General features: G+C 52.5%; 4 protein-coding genes across 4 annotated transcripts; 2 read left to right on the top strand and 2 right to left on the bottom strand.

Annotated features, from left to right (window-relative positions):
* Nucleotides 1–459: 459 nt before the first annotated feature.
* On the top strand, nucleotides 460–1,283 carry EV422DRAFT_507196 (uncharacterized protein; the record flags this gene model as incomplete). Its single annotated transcript, XM_053068640.1, has 2 exons — nucleotides 460–603; nucleotides 987–1,283. The coding sequence occupies 2 exons, from the start codon at nucleotides 460–462 to the stop codon at nucleotides 1,281–1,283; spliced, it is 441 nt and encodes a 146-aa protein (XP_052924398.1).
* Nucleotides 1,284–2,453: 1,170 nt separating this feature from the next.
* Nucleotides 2,454–3,944, bottom strand: EV422DRAFT_96365 (UV radiation resistance protein/autophagy-related protein 14). Its single transcript, XM_053074543.1, has 3 exons — nucleotides 3,751–3,944; nucleotides 2,724–3,659; nucleotides 2,454–2,636 (listed from the first exon to the last, which is right to left on the bottom strand). Exons 1-3 carry the CDS (start codon nucleotides 3,813–3,815, stop codon nucleotides 2,594–2,596), a joined length of 1,044 nt encoding a protein of 347 aa, XP_052924397.1. The 5' UTR covers nucleotides 3,816–3,944; the 3' UTR covers nucleotides 2,454–2,593.
* A 519-nt stretch (nucleotides 3,945–4,463) lies between these two features.
* EV422DRAFT_96413 (WD40-repeat-containing domain protein) lies at nucleotides 4,464–7,883 on the top strand. The gene is made up of 14 exons (XM_053074544.1): nucleotides 4,464–4,542; nucleotides 4,611–4,704; nucleotides 4,784–4,914; nucleotides 4,991–5,108; nucleotides 5,170–5,396; nucleotides 5,453–5,701; nucleotides 5,762–5,911; nucleotides 5,980–6,082; nucleotides 6,147–6,233; nucleotides 6,300–6,350; nucleotides 6,410–6,735; nucleotides 6,813–7,150; nucleotides 7,227–7,349; nucleotides 7,421–7,883. The coding sequence occupies exons 2-14, from the start codon at nucleotides 4,674–4,676 to the stop codon at nucleotides 7,563–7,565; spliced, it is 2,079 nt and encodes a 692-aa protein (XP_052924396.1). The 5' UTR covers nucleotides 4,464–4,542; nucleotides 4,611–4,673; the 3' UTR covers nucleotides 7,566–7,883.
* Nucleotides 7,814–11,620, bottom strand: EV422DRAFT_533391 (uncharacterized protein). The gene is made up of 15 exons (XM_053070593.1): nucleotides 11,441–11,620; nucleotides 11,096–11,356; nucleotides 10,113–11,029; nucleotides 9,865–10,042; nucleotides 9,671–9,801; nucleotides 9,423–9,600; nucleotides 9,260–9,354; nucleotides 9,086–9,190; nucleotides 8,950–9,021; nucleotides 8,827–8,881; nucleotides 8,660–8,757; nucleotides 8,554–8,601; nucleotides 8,371–8,476; nucleotides 8,053–8,285; nucleotides 7,814–7,963 (listed from the first exon to the last, which is right to left on the bottom strand). The coding sequence occupies exons 1-15, from the start codon at nucleotides 11,535–11,537 to the stop codon at nucleotides 7,859–7,861; spliced, it is 2,679 nt and encodes an 892-aa protein (XP_052924395.1). The 5' UTR covers nucleotides 11,538–11,620; the 3' UTR covers nucleotides 7,814–7,858.
* Between the last annotated feature and the right edge of the window lie 1,868 nt (nucleotides 11,621–13,488).

Below are 13,488 nucleotides of genomic sequence, written 5' to 3'. Positions count from 1 at the left end.
GGAAGCCTGACTGGGACGCTGCGAGGTAGGACACCAGTTGAAGTATATCTTTTGGCGGAAGGGTCTGTAAAGGCGAAAAGGCAGCTTGGAGTGCACGACAGTCAATCGGGGCCGCAGGTGAGAGTTGTGTTGTGGTGGTGGTGGTGGGAAAAGCCGACAGAATCCTCGGCCAAGAGCAGTGGCATCTGTGGCATGGTGTCCCCCTTCCCGAACGCAGACCAGACAACAACCCCCAGGCCCAGAGATCTGGCGGGTGGTTGAAACGATCGCCTGGGACATAAAGAATCGCGATTCTCATGGTAGAAAAGCAAAATGATAAACACATCTCACGTGACAGGCAATCCAGCGCACGTGCACGGCAATTGAATTACATGTAGCCTTTCGCCGTCGAGACCACCACCAACACTGGAATCGCAGTTCACATCCACCAAACACATATATCCTCGAGCTCTGTGCACCATGACCCTCACAACACCGTTACCGACCGTCATCTCTCGCTCCGCCGGGGAGCAGCGCAGGAGGGTGCTGCAGCTCTACCGCGACGCGCTCAGGGCAGCACCAGATATTCTCGAAATGTACAGGATGCCGTACGGACTCTGGCAGGTGGGCAACACTGCGCAGTTGTAGATGGGGAACCTGGAGGGAGGGGACAATTGGGGGTTTCGGTCTGAGTACAAGACCTGGCGGCTGCATCGAGGTTTGAGATGGCGTAGTCTGGGAATCTTGGGTGGCCCCTTGCGATTTCGACAAAGTTGGGCACGGCGTCGAGAAGCGATGAGAGTCTGTGACGCTCAAAGCAAGAGTTTTGAGGCGGGTACAGGAAAACCTTTCGAGAATAAGATTGCCCATCTTGTTCGTCTCGGTGTTGGGAGTTGGCAAGACTACCCACTTATTGTGACGAGGAAGAACGGCTAGCAAGTCGCTTCGCAGGAATCGTTTAACCCTTCTTATGAATCGCATAATAATCCTTCATTCTTGTCGCACAGTTCCGAAATCGCATCCGCGCCGAATTCGCCAAAAACCTCACCGTAACTGACCACCAGGTCATCGACGTCCTTATCTTCAAAGGCCGCAACGAGCTGACGGAAACCACCGAGCAATGGAAACAAGACGACCACGTGCAGCGCTTCTTCCCGAAGGACACCTACGCCCAGCCCGAGAGGCAGGTCAGACCTGGCGAAGACGATCTGGGACGACGGGCAGATGGGCGGGGCGTGTCGGAGTTTTTGGCCAATTTCTATGAGGGACATTCGGCGGGTCTGAGGGGGAACGATTATGCTTAGGTGGTTTGTGGGACCTGCCTGGAGGGTTCGGAGGTGTCGACTGTCTGGCCCGCCGGGCGCTCGCTCTGCCGGACCCGGCCGTAGCGGACCAGCGCATCGGAGGGCGCTATGTTTGGATTCAGACCCATGGGATGTTTTATTTTCTTTTTTGCACATACCCCTGCATCGAACATGCAATGCGATTTTCCTCTCTTGCGGGAATACCAAATTGAGTTGTGCACGCAGATCGGATTGAGTGTGGAACATTTGGGAAGAACAGTGCATCATTTGGATAGGATGGCCTTTGGTGGTGGGATGGGATCAAGGCCCGGGCACATCAACACAAGCCTAGGAGCAACCCTGATGAACTAAAACAAAATCTGATTACACAACAACTCTAATCAGTAAGTACGACCTACACAAAAGTAGCACTATGCAACTGCATGCGATCGATAGCGCGTAGGTGGGAATCCAAAACATATGTACAGCAAATGAATCCTACGCCTAGGCTGCTTCAAACTCACCCCTGAACCTCACTCCCCCTTTTGACAACCTCCTTCACCAAATGCCACCCATCCCCCTCCCCACCATCCTCGACCTCGTCTTCCCCATCCTCACCCGCGCTCCAAGGCCACTCCGCTGCATACTCATCGTCAGGTACTTCCAGCAGAGGTGAGAACAGCGCTGTGTCCAGGTAGTCTGTCATATCCGCCGCGCCGTCCAGATCGTCGTCATCCGGCGACGCGGGTGATGTTGATGTTGGGGTCAGGATGTGTTGTAGGATAAGCGTGGTCAAGCGATCTGTAGGCGCTGCTGGATTTTGTTGCTGCTGTTGTCGGCTTTCTGCGAGTGGCGCGGCGGCGGTTGTTGACCGTCGTGGGGATGGTGGTGGCAGCGGAGCGGCGCGAGAAGGACCGCGGGTGGGTGATGCGACGGGTGACCTGGTGGTCAGACTCGCTGTGGAGGCGGAGATGGAGACGGTAGATGTCCTACGGGAGGGAGAGGTTGCCCTTGAAGGATCCGTGGTTGTAGTTGGACTTTGGCCTTCCTGAGGTGCTCCAGGACCAGCGACGTTCGTGTCGCCGGAGAGCTGCGCAACCGCTGCGCGTTGCAGTTTTGCCAGTGCAGCAACGGCATGTTTCCGGCGATGCAAAACACAGTGCAACTGGACGGTCTTGCTGAACGGCAGTGGAAACTGCGTGAGAGGTCGGCGATGTGGGTGCGGGACTGATGATGAGTGTGACGAAGAGGGAGATGGTTGGGACGATCGGTGGGTTGAGGAACAGGGGGTCTCTACACTGCCCTGGATGTTGGACATGCTAGATTTCGCTTCAAGGGAGTGCTCGCTCAGGATCGATAGAGGAAGTGAACCGTCTCTGAAATGAACATTTGTGTAAGCCAAGGGTACTTATGGTCGCGAGCCTTAGCGACCCGACCAATAAACTGGAGTGGGCTCCGTACCTTCCCAGGTTCATCGCCTGACAGCACAGAGCAATGTTTTCCAAGGTATTCGTCACGTTCAGCAGAGGGATATCAACACCTTGCGTATAGCATAGGTATGCGATGTTATAGTTCAACATGGCGAGACCAATGGTAAAGTGCTCCGCATTGGAATCAGTGAGGTACAAAGGCATTCGCGTAATCTCGATGGCAAAGGCAGAGTTCCTATACGCGCAGGACTTGGTGCCCTTATTGACTACCTTGAAAGGAAAGTCGATGTCAAGATATTTGCCGAGGACGGCGCACATATGGATAATGTGGCCTATAGCGGCGTTGAACCGTTCTCGAGGACAATTCAGCGCGTAGCCAAAAACCGGCGATGGGACATTCACAATCCGATACTCGATTGGATCCGCATGAGCGGGCCCGGTCGGACTGATAGCAGTGACAGTTTGGCGTGCCCCGACGTGCGCTGAAGCTCCTGACGGTATGCACGCCCCCACAGATCCCAAAGCTGGCGGCTTCGAAAGCCGCCGCTGGACTTTCCTCAATCTGAATATCGACAGAAGCTCTCTTATCAGCAGTCTTCTCGACTGCATCAACACATCAGCGGTTTGCAGGTATGACTTCTGGGCGTCATTTCTCTCGCGAACGGCTCTTTCAATTCCTCGCATTCGTTCCGACTCGACCATCTGTCTCGATTCCGTGTACTCTCGGCGACGCGTAGCCATTAAGGCCTTTGCAGCGCTCAGTTCGTCCTTTGCGAGTTGCACACGGCGCCGAGAGTCGGATATGTCATCCTGGAGTGAACTGAGCCGTACTTTCAAACTGGCCATTTCGACGGAGCGCGATATTCCCGTCGGCGGGCGCGCCGGCTCGAGGACGGCGGTAATCTGCTGGGCGAGGGATTTGCATTCTGCGGACGTTGCCGTTTGTACCCCTCTGTGAGCATGGAGTCTGAAGGACGAGCGTCAGCGGTTAAGGGAGGAATTCTTACGTCCTTTCAAAATCGCATTCACTAGCCAGACCTTTCTTCCTCACAACCCACCTATCGGAAAGGCAGCGGGTACACCAGAATCGCTTGTGGGACGACCCACATACTGGGCATTCCATACCGGTCACCAACAGACAATCCCGTCGTCGGACGCCCCGAAGGAGTTGTAAGTGAGGCCCCGTTCCCGATCACAAAGCGTTCACTCACACCTCAAATGCACCGGGAACTATCGTGGGGAGCGTCCTGCGAGTGTGAGTGCGAGGTTTGGCTGGAGGATCTCTCTTTCGGAGCCTGGCTTGGACCGTTGGACGAAAAGATGATGTTCGTAAGTCGCTGGACTAGGAAGCCTGCGTCCTGTCTAATTCGTGCTCTGGAGTATGCCCAAGTGCTTGTGGCTGGTGAAGGCTTTTTGTGGGGAAGGGGAAGCCCGGTTCCAGTCTGGGTTCCAGTCGTCCAGAGCAGCGTCCAGAGGTTCCCAACGGGTTGCGAGGTTTTCGTTGTCATCACTTTTGGCCTGCCCCTCTCCGGGTCTCTCGGACAGAACGGTGACAGCGCTAAAATATACCAACTTCACTCGTTTTTTTTGTTCAGCGTTCTCGGATCACTCGTCCGTATGCGCTGGTAACTGCGAAAAGTCTCTGACAGTCTTTGTCGGTGCTCGCTCATGTCCGTCTGCCACGGGTTGTTGAGCAAAAAGTGGTGACAACACTGCAACGGCGCTTCTCTGTGAAAACTCCAAACGCCATCTTCAACACGATCCAAGTCGAGTGCCAGTTTTTTCGCACTGGACAAGAGAAATACAGGCACAATACCAGGAGGACCCAACACCTTCACATTTTCGGGCGGGTCGGCGGAACTAAGGCGACTGAAAGCGTGTTGGAAAGATAGTTTTTGATACTCCTTCGTGTAGAAAGGCGGGCGCTGGAAAGGGGAGCACAAGGACGGCGCTGCAACCGGGGTTCCTCCGCTTCCCAAAAATGAACAACGATCCACGGGCAACCAAAATACGTATGTTGAGGCGCTTCGCTGTTCAATCAGCACAATTGTGGGACCGGTGCATTTTCGTTCTCATGTTCTCCCACGGCAGACGACTTCGTCGCTCACGACGCGCAGGCAACATGTCTGAGAATAGGGGCAAAGTCCGGCAGAGTAATGGTGACGGGTGGAGAGGACCGCAAAGTCAACTTATGGGCGGTGGGGAAGACGTCTCCGATATTGGTATGATACCTGCCGGAAGGTTCGGGGACGGACGGACAACGCGGGATTGAGGGCTTACCGTTCTCATTCACCAAAGAGCCTTGGAGGACATGCCAGCTCAATCGAATGCGTAACACTGGATTGGCCTGAGGAGATCGTGGTGGCGGGATCATCGTCGGGGACACTCAAACTATGGGATCTGGAGCATGCGAAAGGTGAGCGTCTTGGCCGCGACAGACCTCCTTCAGCAGTTCACCACTCATCGCGTCGCGGCAGTCATTCGAACGCTCGCTGGACATAAATCTGGCGCACGGTGTGTTGAATTTCACCCGTTTGGAGAGTTTTTCGCGTCGGGATCGGTGGATTCCTCGGTGAAGATCTGGGATATCAAGAGGAAGGGTTGCATACAGACCTATCAGGGGCATCATGATGGAGTGACGGTGCTGCGGATCACTCCAGACGGAAGGTGGATAGCGACTGGTGGTGGGGATGGCGTTGTGAAGGTATGCTCTTACATATCTTTCAATCATCGTGGAACGACTGGCTAACGAGCAGATAGATCCGCGATATGACGGCAGGAAAGCTGCTTCACTCCTTTTCTGACCACACAGGGGCAATAACAGCGCTCGCTTTCAACCCATCTGAGTTTCTGATAGTCACTGCTGGGGAGGACAACGTCCTGCGCTTCTATGATCTGCAGACGTTCGAATGCATATCGAAAACACCACCAATATCTGGTCGAGTGCAGGTTTTGCAATTCGATCCGGATGGCCATGAGCTCTTTGTTGGTAGCACCGACTCCCTGCAGGTGAGTCGGTATGAGAATAGTGATTGCCACCACCTTGGACTGACCGGAACTTGCATGCAGATATGGACGTGGGAACCAGCAGTATGCCATGACGTGATACCAGTGAGCTGGCCCAATATTAGTGACATGCGGATCATGATGGAGGACGGCAAAGTCCTTGCTGGTGCTCTAGATCACAACTTTCTGAGCATGTGGGGAGTGGATATAACGGTGAGCGGATACCGTCCAGCATGCTATCCAAAACTACCTGATGCTGAACCGATTCACACGACGGGCAGCCTCATTTGAGCCCCACGGATAAAGGGCCTCCGACGACTAAGCCTCCCGATATTTCGAACAGGACAACAGCCCAGTTCCAGAATTACGGGGATGTTGACATTGGTGAGACAAGCTTGTCGCTATTGAGAATGTCGTATGCCTGTCTAAAACCTTCCCATTCGCAAAGCGCGCCTGCATATTGCTGATGATAGCGGGTCATCGACGCCACGTGCTTCCGCTACAAATGTGTATGAGGGGACTACGATCAGATCCGGTACGTACGCGGCCAATTTCTGTCAAATCGCGCATGTACGTCCTTATCAGCGGTTGGATGAAACAGGGCAACCATTCGACTCAGATCGACGAGAGCCTTCAGCATCTCGATCAAATGGTGGGTCTTCAGTCATTTTTACGAATGTTTCGATATGGACGTAACCAGCGTCTCTCTAGCTCAAGCAGGCAATACCCCATTCCGCCTTGGCAGCGCCAGCAGATCCACTTCCTCCCTAATAGATGCTGATCAAGGGTTACGCCGCTCAGCATCTGGCAATTTCGATCGCGGTGACGAGGAGAATCGCCTGCGATACTCCCTTGGTTCGAACAGCCGCGCCGGAACACCATTACGCGGATCTACGGCGAGCGCCGGAAATGTGGTTGGCGAACATCCTTCGCCATTCTTGCCGCACGGCCAGCGGTCGAGCACTGCTACGAATCCCTTTGTGCCCGCTGGAACAGGCGAGCGGCCACTAAACCTTGATGTTGCCAAGTTCATTCAGGTGCGTAGTGCTTGATTGGCGCATGGTGTACAATGGTAATTATAAACCGCTCATTCGGTTTGCGTCTCCTCATGCAGAATGCACAACGGCGCCTGCAGCCCCTGCCTCTCTCCCCATCATCCCCAGGCTCTCCACCTTCCACCTCCGATAATGACATTATTGACTCTCTCCTCTTCCGCCACGCCTCCGTCGGTTCTATCCTCAACAATCGTCTCACATCGATCCGCATAGTCCGCAGCGCATGGGACGAATCCAACATTCGACCAACGATCGAGTCCCTTGTTACCCTGAAGGATGCCAGTGTGCTTGTGGATGTGTTAAGGATCATCAACCTGAAACCAAAATTGCTCACGATGGAGGCCGCTTTGATGCTGTTGCCACTGGTGCATGAGCTATTCTTTGAAGTCTATGAGGAGTGAGTTTCTGAATGATAATGCACACGATGACTCTCTTGAGTCGCAGTTCCCTAACCCATTTGCGATTTATTGCAGCTATATCGTGACAGCATGCAATACCGTCCGGACACTTGTCAAGTCCTTTGGACCTGTCATACTTGCCACATTGGACGCAAATTACATCTCATCGCCGGGAGTGGACATTAGCCGGGAAGATCGGTATGCGGGCTCGGATGCATCTCGATGATTTGGGCGGGGCGCGACATGTTCTAACACACTGTCATGGATAGTGTATCACGCTGCAGGTCATGTAGGGAACGACTCATCGAGATCGCTACAACCTTAGAAGAATTGAAACGGTCGGCGGGGCCTGTCGGCGGCATCATTCGCGAAACGCTTCGTGATTTAGCGAGCCTTGACCCCACGTCAAGTTAACGCATCTAAGCTTTCCATCCTTGAAGACATTCCCCCCTTGAACTGTTATGTAATTGATTGCACACCACCTGCCACGATCTGATAGCATCCTGTATATACCTTAGCCCGTCCACAGGGCTTGCACACTGTTTCTTCGGCGGGACAGATTCGTCTGCGCGACGAGTCTCATAGCATGATAGGTTGGCAAAGCACATGACAATCATCGCACTTATGTAATAGATAACGTGAGACCCAAAAAATATCCGAGACCAATAAGTGTGAAGCGGGGAGCCATTGAATTCGCTGGAGGATGTTCAGGTGGACCCGGACGACGCATTTCTCAGCGCCACTAGATGCGGGAACTCGGAGGAGATTAGGTCCATTACGCTGTCTACGCGTTGGTCATACCAATCCCCAGTCTGTATAACAACAAATGTGAACGACGCATGTCAGACAGGGCTTGGCAACAATAGAAAATGCCCCTCGAACAACGCTTGATGTGACTCACCTTCAAAGCAGCCTTGACGACGGCTCCGCCACCCCCAGGAGTCGCCGACGCGCCTTGTCCTGAAAAGAACGTTCGCAACCCTTTCTCGCAAACTCGGTTCGCCGCCTCGCTGGCTCTATCCGATACCAACGGCTCACAGATGCGAAGGAAAAAGTTGATGTCCAAGATAAGCTGTTGCACGCCGTGGAAACCAAAGCGTCGTGGAGTGTTGCGGGGTGTTACCCATGACTGAGCTGCATGGCAAGAAGGAGAGGTCCGTAAGTCAGCGCAGGTCGACACGGACGGAGGAGAAGCCCATTATGCGGTCTGAAACCTTACGTTCGTCCATAGCGGTGAAAATGAGGTCGATGACTCGACTGAGCATGGCGATGCGCGGGAGGGTTGGCGATAAGGCTCCCAGGATCTTATTCAGCTCCTCAACAAGCTGTGGGCCACACAAAATGTTTTGGCTATGAGTGCCCAACGTTTTCAGACTCGAGATTATCCTCGGGTCGTGCATACCCGCATCATGTTATCTGACGGCTTTGCGGAATCCAGGATCCCGCCGTTCTGTAAGACAAAGATGAGTGTCCATCCAGGAACTATCGGTCGAACGGAGTGACCTTACACTTGTGTAATCGATAGTCGGAAAGTTCCATAACTCCTTTGTGAGCCGCTCATGTGTGATGTCAATAAAGAGTGTATGGTGGAGATCAGTCACGCGGTCTATGCAGCGGCGTTAGAAGGTGTGCAAATGAACGATGGACGACGAAACATTACAACTCAAACACATACGCTTCAAGGCGACCCCCATGTCCTCCATCTCCGGAATCGCCCTATCAAAACGGCGCTGCGTGACGATGTGTCAATCGCCCAAGAACTCTTCTCGCATATGCTCAGCGCAGAGAGAACACTTACCGCCAGCTGCCCAGCGACTTTTGGCAGCAAATCGTCGACAATGAAGACGGAGTTGACCATCATTACGCTCCGCTGTCAGAAGGAGAACACACATTAAGAGGCGCAAGGGATGTACATTAAACCAATCGCGCCTTACCTGACCGTACGTCCAGTTTCGATTTGTCTCACCGAACGATCTTATAAGCTTCTCAACGTACGCCGAAAAGAAATCCGTCAAGCAAGTGACAATCTTGTTGTACAACTACGAAACGGAGTATGAACGGGAACATATGAGTGAAGTCTGTTGACATACGGGAACGAATCTTATTACCGATATGGACATCAAAACCGAGACATCCGAGCCAAAGTCCATCAGGATAGAGTACAGTTCATAGACAGATTGCGAAACCTTTGCCGTGATATCGGCTAGAGAATAGCGCGCAATGATTGAGACTGAATTCCGCAACGCCTTGACCTCCTTCAATACAACGTACCAAACTCATCCTCTTTGCCAATCAACCAATTCGCATCCACAACGACGAATTTGTCCTTTTCCAGAGATACAACAATATTGGCAACGCAGCTGGCCGAATGCTCCTCAATGGACCTGACGATATCGTCATGCAGGGCATCAGTGATCATCGGTGCAATGTGCAGGCCCACTTCTTTTAACTAGGTTGCGCAACAAGCAACAGTAAACATAGCAGCACAGAGGACCGCTTCACGGTGGGACGATGCTCACCGGTTTGCAGTGCTCTAGTGTATGCTGAAGACAGTCGGCAATAACCGAAAAAGACGGATGGCAGTCGAAAACTTGTCTACGGAAAATCTGGGTGAAGTTCTCGAGCTCTATTGCCACCCACTTCATGAAGCCTGGGAGAAGTGTGTAACGCATCATAGAATCGTCGGGGGGTTACATGTTGAAATACACCGTACCTGAAGCCATCGTCGTATCTCGGAATGATCCCCCATACCAGTCGCACGTATTCCTCGTCAGTCTGAACACTACCTGGGCCAGGTCTGATATGTATATCGACACATCGCCCCCAAACCTGACCAAGCGAATCCGATGACGAATAATGGCAGTGCGAGACGTCAGGAAAAAGTCTCGGGCCTGGGGAGAACGAGCACTTCAGGACCTTGACCGCGATAAGTAGGCAACGACTTCCAATGTTACGTCCTACCTGATCCCCCATTCCAAGCCGCAGAAGTTTGTCGATGTTTGCCTGTACTTGTGATTTCGTAGCGACTGGGTTCGCAAAATCCATGCTAACAAGTTGAGCCAGCTTGTTTGTCCGCTCCTCCAAGCTGGCTTTGATTTGTGCCACACGTGGTGTCTCCGCACTGGACTTGGACAAGGTTCGCCTCGCATCTTCAATCAAACCGACTGCCACGTCAAAGTCCCGGTGTGCAACCAAGACATCCAACTCGTCGCTGAGTTCCATTAACCACTTTACTTCGGCGTTGCTCAAGTCGTCTCTCAATGCCCTACGCGCCCTTTCCTCCCGATCTGTTTCCCTTTGAGTTGGGCTAACCACCTCCTCCAAAGGCGTCGCGCTTGGCTGTTTGTTTTTGGCGTTCTCCAGGGCCGCCCGCTTCTGCAGCATGAGCTCATCAGTGTATCTCTTGAAGGCGGTCAGGAAAGATCTCTTCTCTTCCAATGTATCTGAGCGATAAATGAAAGTGTCCGGATGCCGTAAGATCTTGAAAGCGTTGCTGACTTCCGTGGAATCTTTGACGTCAATAATTGCGACATCGCCCAAACTCCAACATTTGTCTAAAACCATCTTGTTTTTGCCGCTGATAATACCACGCTTCTTGGTTGTGACGACGAGCGTATCACTGAGGATGTAGAAGTACACGCTCTGTAGTACTTTATTCATATTGGACGGATTCGATTCTCCAAAGCGAGATGTGGAACCGTCGCGGACGAGATATCGCAATGGCGACGGCGGGAGGATCTTCGAGAGCCCTTCGATGGTATCATACAAAGTCGACAGCTGTGAAATCCTGTTCTGAGTCTCGGATTGTGCTGCTAATGTCGATGAAGGAGTGGCAGTTCTAGTATTGAGGTCCTGATCCTGCGATGTTTCTGTCGTCTCTGGCGGATCACGGAGTCAGTCAAGCGTCTGTTTTGTACTAACTCATCTCGCTTTTGAAAGCTCACTCTCGACTGTGGATGGCTCTTCGGTCCGAATAGTCTTCAGCAACGCTTGATTGACGTCCGTGAAGTCGGCCAGCAATCCTCGGAGAGACCACATGTCGGTCTCCAATCTGGAAATTTCCTTCGAGATGAGGACAAACTCGGAATAGTTCTTGTAGACATTGCGCTGCAAATCTGCGGCGGCTGCATCTCCGGCGTCCACAAGTGCTTGGTGGAAGCTTCTGACACCTTCCTCCGAACTCTGAGTCAAGATGCTATGCACATCTTCTAACACGGGGACGATGCAAAAGTCGGCTTGTCAGTTCCAGGCTCCGCGACAATGACCCACCTTCGACACCCCGTACGTACATTGTTCAGCCTTGAAGCTTTCATCGGAGAACTTCACAATATCCAAGCTCATTTTGCGTCCTACAGTGGTACAGTTTGCTCTGTAAAGCTGCAACATCGATCTCGAGGACAAAAGACATGAGTTTCAACTTCGAGGTTGGGCACAACGCGCAGTCCGACGCGTTGACGAAAACTGGTGACGTACTGTACTGTATGTATGTACCTATCGGGTCAGTGACGCCAGTAACGCGTTCACGTTACTGAGAACTAGACCAGTAACGCGAGTCACGTGACCCCCCTATGTATCTTGGGAAATGACTATGTACGGCACTAATAGAAAACGGAAATGCCCTCAATGGGGCATTTCTGCCATACATGGGTACAATGGAAATGATTAGTTATGCGTGTGACCATAGGCCGGGTGACGGCATTCGTTCGTACAGCTGAGGGTTACTGCGTTTTCAGGCGAGAAGTCCAAGGCAACGTTGAAAATTGGCATAATTCTCAGCTTGGACACACTGGACAGCAACGACATGGCTGCGACCCCTACAGCAACCACAGAGGCCGCCGCTGCAGCTGGTCTGGACGATGGTGACGCCCCAAGGGACGACGATAGCATAGTGGAGGACTTGGAAGACGTGCAGGATGCGGAAGTTCACCAGTGCACCATTAAACAAATGAAAAAGAACCAACGAGCAAGGCCGGTTGAGACTAACAACACATATGGCCACCGTGCAAGGTCGTATCTGGCATGGTGCAACACCAACAGGCGCTCGCAAAAGCTCACGCCAGGCAAAGTTCTTCTGTGGCTCAACGAATATGTCAAGCCCCGGGGGGCATTGAACAATAGAGGACAGCCCTACGATCCTCCAAAGCCCATGTCACGGGCTACGTTGGACCAGTACGTCAAGGCCGTGACGGACTTGACCCATTCCCAGCAAGCATTGGGCGAGAACATCAAACCCAATTATCCTCGAACGACCACAATAAAGGAGATGCTGAAAACTCAGAGTAGGGATCAGTATAACAACGATTATAAAGCTTTGAAAGATTGAGGGATCGGGAGTACGGGTGATTCTTACGACAACAAGGACAGGTTGAATCTAGCAAAGCATTGGTGGACGCAGGTGCGTGAATGGTTGATCGTTGGGAAGCTGAGGATTAGTGCATTTTTCGACGTCTCTGGCGTGCGCGCGTCGAAAAACCGCATAAACCTCAGCTTGGCCTCTTCTAATTCAGGATTCCTATTTTGCAGCAAAGTCCAGAGTCCGGGCTCCGGAACTACATGTCCTTTTTGATCCAACACGCCACCCTTCAGCGAAACCAAATCATGCGCGGTTTACAACTCTCCCGTTTCGCCTTTCTGCCGTTGAACGGTAATGAGGGACCCATGCCAGCATGGGGTGTCGGGGATATCTCATCTTCACTTGTATTTCATATTATATCTCTTTACTTCTCCTTGATCCGAGACCCGGGCTGGCCACCCGAGCTCTCGGTAATACATTACATAAGGCGCCAAGCCTCAATGAAGCCACGCAAGCCCCACTGGCAGCCCATATATAAAGCCGTCAGTCGAGCGGCCGCTGCAAAGAGCTTCTTACTTTTTTCTTCACTACAAGCCACTGCTCTCAGCCCTCTCAGAAAGGCCCAATATCGTCTACGTTTCCTCTGACGTTACATGGTAGCACCACCTACCGCTAGCATCACCAAGACATTCCTCGTCAACGTCACCCCTCTACCGGACGTCGCCCTTACACTCGTCCACAAGCAAGAATGGACGGATAGACTCAAGCTATCATTGCGGCTGTCGCAGCTGCTTTCGCTAATCGGGAGCGTGCTTTTACTCAAGAAACCCAACGAGCCGAACGTTTCAGACTTCTTATGGACGCTCGCAAGAACAAGCTTGTCGAATACGATGGCGCCAAAGCTGCCAAAAAGATCAAAGAGTTTGTTACGTCTCACCACAACTTTCTCGACTCTCTTATTGTCCCGGCTGTACAGGCTGGATCACACGGGACTGGAGCTGCCAATGCCATACCCTTTACTATGGCAGAGTATGCCCCTACACT

Source organism: Fimicolochytrium jonesii (assembly GCF_025526975.1).
Source record: "Fimicolochytrium jonesii strain JEL569 chromosome Unknown EV422scaffold_16, whole genome shotgun sequence".
NCBI classification, from domain to species: Eukaryota; Fungi; Chytridiomycota; class Chytridiomycetes; order Spizellomycetales; family Powellomycetaceae; genus Fimicolochytrium; species Fimicolochytrium jonesii.
The sequence above is the reverse complement of the archived record's forward strand: the minus strand, read 5'-3'. Positions and strand labels throughout refer to the sequence as shown.

Bases quoted from the DNA above. Each gene is read 5' to 3' on its own strand.
- EV422DRAFT_96365 (XM_053074543.1), bottom strand. From the start codon at position 3,815: ATGGAATGCCCAGTATGTGGGTCGTCCCACAAGCGATTCTGGTGTACC. The intron at 3,660-3,750 runs GTGGGTTGTGAG...CTCGTCCTTCAG, and splicing joins ACCCGCTGCCTTTCCGATAG to ACTCCATGCTCACAGAGGGG. The intron at 2,637-2,723 runs GTACGGAGCCCA...TTCATTTCAGAG, and splicing joins CAGGCGATGAACCTGGGAAG to ACGGTTCACTTCCTCTATCG.
- EV422DRAFT_96413 (XM_053074544.1), top strand. From the start codon at position 4,674: ATGAACAACGATCCACGGGCAACCAAAATAC. The intron at 5,397-5,452 runs GTATGCTCTTAC...ACGAGCAGATAG, and splicing joins GTGGGGATGGCGTTGTGAAG to ATCCGCGATATGACGGCAGG. The intron at 6,083-6,146 runs GTGAGACAAGCT...CCATTCGCAAAG, and splicing joins TTACGGGGATGTTGACATTG to CGCGCCTGCATATTGCTGAT.
- EV422DRAFT_533391 (XM_053070593.1), bottom strand. From the start codon at position 11,537: ATGTTGCAGCTTTACAGAGCAAACTGTACCACTGTAGGACGCAAAATG. The intron at 10,043-10,112 runs GTAGGACGTAAC...CGTTCTCCCCAG, and splicing joins GGCTTGGAATGGGGGATCAG to GCCCGAGACTTTTTCCTGAC. The intron at 8,882-8,949 runs GTAAGTGTTCTC...ATCGTCACGCAG, and splicing joins AAGTCGCTGGGCAGCTGGCG to CGCCGTTTTGATAGGGCGAT.